The sequence below is a fragment of the Psammomys obesus genome, unplaced genomic scaffold (assembly GCF_907164565.1).
Source record: "Psammomys obesus unplaced genomic scaffold, mPsaObe1.curated_primary_1811, whole genome shotgun sequence".
Classification (NCBI taxonomy): domain Eukaryota; kingdom Metazoa; phylum Chordata; class Mammalia; order Rodentia; family Muridae; genus Psammomys; species Psammomys obesus.
In genome coordinates this window covers 431,736-440,594 of record NW_026596356.1, presented here as the reverse complement: position 1 = coordinate 440,594, position 8,859 = coordinate 431,736, and the positions used below count along the sequence as shown (strand labels likewise).

Sequence of the window (8,859 nt, the reverse complement as noted above, 5' to 3'; positions counted from 1 at the left end):
TGTGTGTGTGTGTGTGTGTGTGTGTGTGTGTGTGTGTGTGTGTGTGTATGTGTGTGTTCGTTCATCTATGGAAGTCTGAGGACAACTTTGAGAAATCTGTTCTCTCCTTCCACCTCTATATGGATTCTGGGGATTAAACTCACATTTAGGCTCGTGTGGCAAGTCAGCTGAGTTATCATAGCAACCCTGTACTCCCCTTTTATACCCTCCGCCCCTTTTTTTTCGAGATAGGGTTTCTCTGTGTAGCCTTGGTTGTCCTGGACTCGCTTTGTAGACCAGGCTGGCCTCAAACTCACATCGATTCACCTGCCTCTGCCTCCCCGAGTGCTGGGATCACAGGTGTGCCACCACCTCCACTTTTTAAAACATTGTCTTTCTCGTGAAGTTACAGTGCTCATCCATCAGCCCAGTAGATTGTTCGTGCATATCTTACTTGTGCCAGGCATTGTTCTAATTCTTAGCGTACATCAGTGAACTGCACTGACCGTGATTCTGTCATTCAGATGGATTACATCTAGCAAGGAGAGATAAACAATAAGAAGTGCATTGCATGGTATGTTTGAAAGTAACAGCTGTTCTGGGGGTGGAAATGCATGGAAGGATAAGGGGAAATGGTGTAGGGCTGGTGAGCGTGCAGGTTTTAACCCTGAGCTACAAAATTCAGCTACTTAGCTGCCTCTCCTTTCTCCCTCTCTCCCTCGCTTCCCCATCCCCTCTCCCCTTTTTTGCAAGACAGGATTTCTCTGTGTACCCTTGGCTTTCCTAGAACTCCCTTTGTAGACCAGCCTGGCCTTGAACTCACATATCTGCCTCTCTCTGCTTCCCAAGTGTTGGGATTAAAGCTGTGCACCACCACACCCAACCAGCTGCCTTTTTCTAGACCACCTCAGAAGTCAGGCTCCAACCCAACATCATCTGCATATTCTTCATTTTGACCTTGGTGATCCTTCCACCTCCAAGACCTTTGAACTCACCAGTGATTCAGTTTAAATGTCATAGACATTACACCATTCTGCCTTGTGTTTGAGGCTCTTGCAGCATGCCTCGGCCCATCTGCTCCTTCCTGTGTCATCATCCTCCTGTGCACTCCTGTGTTATTAGACTTCCCCTTTCCCTGCATTTGCCCATGCTTCCTTGAGGGTGACATCCATGTTCCCGAAATCTTCAGCAGATAAGCCCTTGGTGAAGACTGGGAATCAAAATCCAGTTTCACTGGGTCTCTGTCCTTGAGATGACCACAGTCAAATGTAGAAGAGTTGTCTCTGAAGCTGAGCAGAGGCAGACAGCTCTCCGTGAGTTCAAGGCCAGCTTAGTGTACAGAGCAAGTCCCAGGACAGCCAAGGTTACACAGAGAAACCCTGCCTTGAAAACAATTACAAAAGAGTTCTTTTCTCTCTGGTGTGTCTTTTCATGTCTTGGAACCTAGGATGTGAATGAGGAATTCTGAGCTAGGCAATGGAAAGGAGACTTGGCCATTAATCATATAGACTATGTCCTTAGGACATCTTCCCACTCAAATTTAAATACCTCTCTTCCCCAACACACACACATCTGTCTCTTCAAGTAGCTCTAACTGAAACTTGTTTAGACTAGGCTGGTGATCCTCCTGACTCTGCCTTCCCTGTGCTGGGATTTTATAGAACTTTAAAAGCAGTTTGAGGTGGAGGAATGAAATTGTTTTATAGAACTTTCAAGCAGTTTGAGGTGGAGGAGGCCATTATGAGATTGTTTGATTGTGATTTTGAGACAAGGTCTTGCAATGTAGCCGTGAATGGCCTGGAACTCACTATGTTAGTTTTAGGCTTAAACAGTGATTCTCCTGTCTCTGGGGAAAGTGCTGAGATTACAGATGTGCACCACCACTTCCAGAGAGGCCACTTTGTTTTCATTTGAATGTTTTTATGTGTTATACATAATACTGAATTTCACTGACATTTCCATACATGTATATTATGTACTTTATTAATATTCACCTTCCCTTACCATCTCTTGTTCTCCTTCACTCCTGTTGAACCTCCTGTGTGTGTGTGTGTGTGTGTGTGTGTGTGTGTGTGTGTGTGTGTGTCCTGGAACTCACCATTATCAGGCCAGACTGAATCTCACAGAGCTCTGCTGCCCCAGAGTGCTGGGAAGTTGTGCAGCCCCACAGCCAGCCCCATCTGTTGAGCTGCTTGCTTTTCCAACTACTGTTTTTTCTCTGAAGTCAAGGTCTCACTACGTAGCTTTGGCTGGCTTGGACTCCATATGTAGACCAGGTTTTGAACTCATAGTGAAACTCTGTCTCACAAATAAAACAAAACCCAAACCAAGCAGAAAAGCAAGGTCAGGAGGTGGATCAGCTAGTAAAGGCACTTGCAGCCAGGCCTGACACCCTGAGTTCAATCTGGATCCACATGGTGGAAGGAGAGAACTAACTCTTGCATGTTATCCTTTGACCTCCATGCACACACAACAAATAAATATTAAATTAAGGATTAAAAAAAAGTTTAGGCCAGGTGCAGTGGCACATGCCTATGATCCCAGCACTCTGGGAGGCAGAGACAGGCAGGTCTCTGTGAGGCCAGCCTGGTCTAGAGAGTGAGTTCCAGGACAACCAGAGCTACATAGAGAAAACCTGTTTCAAAACAAAAGGTTTGGGTCTGGAGAGAGAGGACTGGCCTGGCTGATTGGAAGGCACTGTTATGTGAAAGAAGCCATGTAATGTTTGAATATGCAGAGTAACATGGAGAAGTCAGAACTCAGTGGGGAGGGGTCCGTCCATTTAGGAGGCTGAAGTAAGAGACAGAATCAGTGAAGAAAAGCAAGATTCAAGATAGGACAAACAAAAACGGGTCAGGAGTCACGGAAGTTGAGGAGAGTGCCCAGGAGGGTACCTGGACAGCAGTGTACTCGGGCTACATTCTGGTGAGAGGGCACTGCAGCACTGGGCTTGACAGTCAGAGCTGGGCTGTCTTCTTTCTACCCTGTTTTGCATGTTTGTGTTCGTATCTTCCAGGGGTAGATGTGATTAACGGGGCCCTTGAGTCAGTCCTGTCCTCCAGTAGCCGTGAGCAGTGGACCCCAAGTCACGTCAGCGTGGCCCCTGCTACCCTCACCATCTTGCACCAGCAGGTAAAGAGCTGGGGTGACTGAGCTTTGCCATGAGGGGAAGAGGTGCCAGTCAAAAGGGTGTGCCTCTTAGAACAGGGGTAGGGGCTGTTCCTTTTTAACTGGGTGCCTCCCCTGCAGACTGAAGCAGTGCTGGGGGAGTGCCGGGTGCGGTTCCTCTCCTTCCTGGCTGTGGGCAGAGACGTGCACACCTTCGCATTCATCATGGCTGCCGGCCCAGCCTCCTTCTGCTGTCACATGTTCTGGTGCGAGCCCAATGCTGCCAGCCTCTCAGAGGCTGTGCAGGCTGCATGCATGGTAAGTAGGCTGGGTAGTGGGATAGCAGATTGACCTCACGGGGCTGAGGTGGAGACTGACCAACCCTTTGCTTCTTGGCAGCTCCGCTACCAGAAGTGTCTGGATGCCCGTTCCCAGACCTCCACCTCCTGCCTCCCAGCACCCCCTGCGGAGTCAGTTGCAAGACGTGTAGGGTGGACTGTCCGCAGGGGTGTTCAGTCACTGTGGGGTTCCCTCAAGCCCAAACGTCTAGGATCCCAGACCCCATGAAGAACTCCCATCCTCCCTCCACCTGCTTGTGTTGGGCCCCAGGGAACTCAAGGGTTTGGGGCAGGTAGGGGCTCTGAATGCTGTTCCTAATACCTCATGTTCCCTGGGCTGACCCGCCAGTAGCTGGGGTTCCTTACCAAGGGGCTGGGAGAGAGAAATTGAATTCCTTCACAGAAGTCACACTGGACTGATGACATGAGGGGCTGGAAGCATCTCATCCCCAGTGTTTGAGGTGGAGCAGGAGGAATCGGTCCAAGCCAGGCCCCATCCTCAAAGGCCCAGCAGGGGCAGGAGGGGACTGGTCTCGGCATGGATCCCCTCCCCACTGTCCTGCGGGCACCTCCCGCTGTACTGATATCACTAATAAAGTTTGTCTGCGCTGCTGTGTGTCTTGCTGTGTCCCTGCCTGTCTGGGGAGACATTGGGGCAGTGGAATCTGGAGTCCAAGTCTCTTTATTCTGACATCCCGGCAGGATCAAGCAGCAGTACAGAGTTCACAGGTGCACAGCACAGGCTGGGGCAGCAGCTCCTCCCTGCGTATCCAGGGCACCAAGATCTCATCTCTGTGGCCTGGAGAAGACATCCAGCCCCAGGGGAATCCAGATTTGGGGCATAGGTAGGGCAGCCAAACCCTCCCCCAGTCTAGCCAAACAAGCTCTCCAGGAGAAGGCTTGCTCCCTGGCCTGACAGGGCACCCTTTCCCCAGAAGTTTTGCCTCGGGTTGACTCAGCAATACTCAGGAGTGTGTCCCTTTCCTAACACATGAACTTCCCCACTCTGGTGCCTGGAACACTAGCACAGCAGGGGCCTTGACCACAACCTATGGCTGTCTGAGAGGCTCTCATTGGGCATCAAGTGTCGACACAGAGCAGGGCTGTCTGCGCGGGCTGACAGCTGGGCACACAGAGTGGCCAGGCGGCAGGGTGTGCCACAGGGCTCTGAAGGCGGGTGGCCCTTATGGTAGAGAAACCAGAAGGTCTGGAAGAGTTGCTCATCGTCTCGCATGCGGTAGACCAGGTTGTGCCAGGAGGCAGGCAGTGCATCTGGAAGCCCGTAGGTTTCTCGAGCCCGGTAGAGGAGCTTCCAGTTTGGTGTGGCTCCCGGTGTGTTGGCCTGGGTCAGGTTCAGGATATAGGTCTCGTGGTCCAGGACCACGTGAGAACTTCCGGGGTAGTTTCCATCTATTTGGTAAACTCGGTAACCTGTAAGAAAGAAGGTGTGAGTGGGAAGAAGGGAACAGAGGCAGCTCTAGGAAGGGCCTGCTTCAGCTTAGAACCCTTTCTGTCTCACCAGCCTCAGGATAGAGAATGTTCCCTTCTGCCCCACTCACCAGGATTAAGGTTGATATAGGTGGTGGCACTGGGCCCCAGGAAGGCTACAGCAAGTGGCCGGCTCAGAGTCTCCTCATCATAGAAGACCTCAAACTCATCCACGTGAGTGTGGCCAAAGAACTGACCAGCCAGAGTGTTTTCATACCTGCTCAGAGACAGTCATAGTCAGAGACTGTAGGGAGGCAGAAAGGAGGCTGGGTAGACCTGGGGAGTCAGGGTAGCTGTTCTCCAACTTGCAGAGGAGAGCCTCCACCCCACGGAGAAGTGCTCGCTGTGGGATGTGAGGCCTTCGAGAACTGCTGGGTTTTGTTTTTCAGAGGGAGGCCCATCCTGGAACTCACTTTTGTAGAGCAGACTGGCCTTGAACTCAAGAGTGCAGGGATTAATGGCATGTGCCACCACGGCCTGGCTCTTGAGGGGATTTCAACCCTCAGTTTCCACACCCAAGCCCTCTATCCCCCTTACCTGGCTATAATTTTGTAATAATTCCAGCTCCAGCTCTTGAGGCAATGCCCTGGAGGTATGTGGCCAATTATGTGCACCTGAAGGGAAAAGTCAGGGCAGTTAGAGCATGAGGAAACCCAGGCGGCTGTGGGGATAGTGGCAGCGGGTGGATTATATGATGTCTGAGAGTGACCACGGACTCCAGGGAACACCGGAGTTCCAGGAAGTGGAGTGACGCTCCCCTCTTCACAGGCCTCAGCTCCACAGCAGCCTGCTTCTCTGCGGCCCCAAAGGCACCTACTCCACCAGGTTCGGAACACCCGCCCTTACTTTGTCTCCTCGATTCTCAGCAGCCTGAAGCTCCTCTACCAGCCACTGGAGTTGCCCTGCAGGGTCTGTGGAGTTGATCAAGAGCCAAAAGTTCTCACGGGAACAAAAGTTCATATTGAGAGAGATGAGGCGGAGGCCAGAGCGTGGGGTGAGGGCATAGAAGCCCCCAATTCTGAAACAAAAGTAAATATGAGGTGTCAATACAATCCCAATCCTGCACCCCTGGTTCTGAGCCAGGCAGAGGCACACATGACGTCATCTCCCACCTCCAGGAGCTCCCGTCCTAGCTCGAGACCAAGCAGCAGTAATTACAGGGCTGCTCTGACAGTAAAGAGGGCTCAGAGGGCTGAGGGTGCCAGGAGCTCAGGACAGAGATTCAAGCGAGTGAGGGAACAAAGGCCTTTCTGAGGGCAGACATCGAAGGCCTGGTCAAGTTGAGAAAAGTGGGAGATATTCAAAGGGGAGGAGAATTCCTTTTAAAGAGAGCACTACCCCAAACAAAGACACAAGCTAGGGTGTGGCAATGTGCTGCTAGCTCTGAAAAGAGGGAGTCTGGAGACAGGAAAAGGGAAGGTGGGGTCAGGTTAGGGAGGGCAGTGGAGAGTGTTAAGGACACTTGCTAGAACAGTCCACCCAGTTCCTTTCTCCTTCCCCCTCCTCCATCTTTTATCTTGCTTCCTGGTTTCCAGGGCCAGTGAGTACCTGAGGGTGTGAAGGGCGTCAGCTGGTAACCAAGGCTCCCATGCCTTAGCCATGGCTTCATAAAGCCATTGTGAAGACTGGTTTCCCTTTATGAAGGGGGGAGGGAAGCCATTGACAGGGGTGCTCTCATGGTTGCCCACGGCAGGGTACACCGGCACAGGCCCCAAGAACTTCCTCACGAGGTCTGTGATGGTGGTCAGGGCCCTCAGCTGGTCTTGGCGAGACTGCTGCCAGACGTCGTGGGCAGGGATGTCTCCTGTCCAGTACACCATCTCCAGAGGGCCGGCAGGGCCCAGCCCCTTCAGCAGGCTCTCTAGTGTTCGCAGGGGCAGGTCACACTTGCTGTACTCGCCCCAGTACCCGGCACCCGCCTGGGAGGTGGACGGCCATCCAGAGCCCCGGCGGCAGCACAGTGGATCTGCACAATTAGGGTCTGTGCCCTCCAGGTAATCATGATCCCAGTGTAGGTCAGTAAGGAAGAGGACGCGGCTGACGGGGGCACCGGGGGCTGGTGGGCTCGGTGGCTTTGGGGGTGGCTTCGGCACTGATGGCAAAGAGATGTTCCAGGTTGAAAAGATGTCCCAGTGCCCACAAGAGGGGCCCAGAAGCAAGCCACACGCTTCAGACGGGCTCAGAACGGAACGTGTCCACACCTCCACCATGTCATCCTCAAAGAGATGGACAGCTGACTGGCAGACATTTACCGGCGCTATGTTCAGCATCTTGCACATCTTGATGGCCACAGAGCCTACCCGTGCCACGTTGGGCTCCTTCTGTGGTAGAAGGGACCAATGATAAGAGGTCAGAGACAGAACAAATGAACCCTGGCCACCACTCCACAGGCGTCCGTGTCTAAATCAGGGCTAGGAAGACCTCGGTGTCACCATGATAAAGAGACATCAGTGCCTCCAACATACTGCCTGGCAGCTCAGGTAGCTCCAGGCCCTTGCCTACCTGCCCTTTAGCTCAGGGTCTGGTATCATTAAAAGCTTGTGCTTTACTTTACAAAGGTCACAGTGGTGGTAACACGTTTGCATAAGAAGCACCTCACCCTGCCCCCGGCATTCCACCACAGCCCTTCCAAGCGCTCACCTTCAGCCCATAGTTGAGAGCAGTGAATAAGGCTTTGCAGGCCGGACAGGTGAGGTTCCTCCACCCAAAGGCGCTCTGGAGTGGGGGCACTATGGCACTGCCTTGGGCAGGAAGAGGATAAGCTCTGGCAGGAGCCCAGAGAACCATAAAGTCAAACAGAGCCAGTACCAGCGCCAGGCCCAGCCCCATCCAAAGGAGTCCCAACCTGGGTGCCGGTAAGGACCTCTCCAGCCTCTGCTCCCAGCCGGCTCTGAGGTAGCCCTGGCCGGATGACACTCCGTGGTGGGGCATTGCCAGGCTTCGTAGACAGGACTGGATCGCCCTTCCAGGCCACAGGCCGAGGCCCTCACTGGCCCTCAGGCCCCCGGGATAGCGCTGGAGACACCGATTACCCTTCCTTGTGGTTGACGATAGCTTAGTAACTAGCCACCAAACAGCTCCGCCCTTTCCTGTTCCTCTTAAGCCCCAGCAGCCGCGGGGAGTGTTGTCAAAGCTTTAGGGGCGGAGCAAGGGGGGGCTCGCCGGCCCGCCCAGATCCCGCCTCTGCCACGCCCCATCGCTGCGGGCCGCCCTAGGGCGCTGGGGCTGGGTAGGTGCCCTCCGCAGTGACTCAGCTTGGCCGTCCTGAGCCACTGCTGCGTGAGGTGCGCCGGCCAAGGGCCGCCTAGATGCTTTCGGGCCAAAATCGATGGGAGAAGCGCTTAGGGGTCTCCCAAGAGCCTCCTCGGTCCCCTCCCCGCTCCTTATTTTTTTTTTTCCTTTCAGATTCCTAGAATAGATGCTAGGCTCAGCTGGGTTGGGAGACTAAGGAGAGAGGGTTGAGGTACCGATCCTTCTATTGAGCGGATTGACCTGCCATGGAGGTCCTCCCCTCGGTTCCCTAGTCTCTGCCACCATTACAGCAATCTTGAGTCACTTAAGGTTTTGTTAATGTTACTTTATTTTAATTTTAAATCTTGTATCTTTATTATTTATGTGTATGTGTATTTTGTATGTGTGTGCACCACGTGCGTGGTGCCGGATGGAGGTCTGGAAAGAGTATAGGAGATTGGGATTGGTGTTACAGATGTCTTGAGTTGCCATGTGGATGCTGGGAATTCGACCCAGGTCCTCTGGAAGAGCATCACTATTAGGTGTGAACCTGTCCTGGATCCTGATTCACCTGCAAGAGGCCATATCCTTAAAACTGATTCTTTCCTAGTAGCTATCCAGTGCCAGCAGCCCCTTAGCTAGGAGTGGAACGCTGGTTTCCCAGCTCTCAGGCTAGAATTTTGTCTAGCTTGAACACCCTGTGCATGCTCTCACA

At 53.0% G+C, this 8,859-nt stretch overlaps 2 protein-coding genes across 6 annotated transcripts in view; one reads left to right on the top strand and one right to left on the bottom strand.

The window, feature by feature from the left end:
• Window positions 1–4,037, top strand: part of Apbb1 (amyloid beta precursor protein binding family B member 1) — a 24,295-nt gene extending 20,258 nt beyond the window's left edge. For all 5 annotated transcript variants that reach the window (XM_055597372.1, XM_055597371.1, XM_055597375.1 and 2 more), the window contains 3 exons: window positions 2,996–3,111; window positions 3,229–3,405; window positions 3,487–4,037. In XM_055597372.1, the coding sequence (XP_055453347.1) occupies window positions 2,996–3,111; window positions 3,229–3,405; window positions 3,487–3,654 (461 nt within the window). In that variant the 3' untranslated portion in view covers window positions 3,655–4,037. The remainder of the gene's footprint in view (window positions 1–2,995; window positions 3,112–3,228; window positions 3,406–3,486) is intronic.
• Window positions 4,038–4,091: 54 nt separating this feature from the next.
• Window positions 4,092–8,007, bottom strand: Smpd1 (sphingomyelin phosphodiesterase 1). The gene is made up of 6 exons (XM_055597376.1): window positions 7,554–8,007; window positions 6,462–7,234; window positions 5,760–5,931; window positions 5,451–5,527; window positions 4,985–5,130; window positions 4,092–4,856 (listed from the first exon to the last, which is right to left on the bottom strand). Exons 1-6 carry the CDS (start codon window positions 7,842–7,844, stop codon window positions 4,447–4,449), a joined length of 1,869 nt encoding a protein of 622 aa, XP_055453351.1. The 5' UTR covers window positions 7,845–8,007; the 3' UTR covers window positions 4,092–4,446.
• Between the last annotated feature and the right edge of the window lie 852 nt (window positions 8,008–8,859).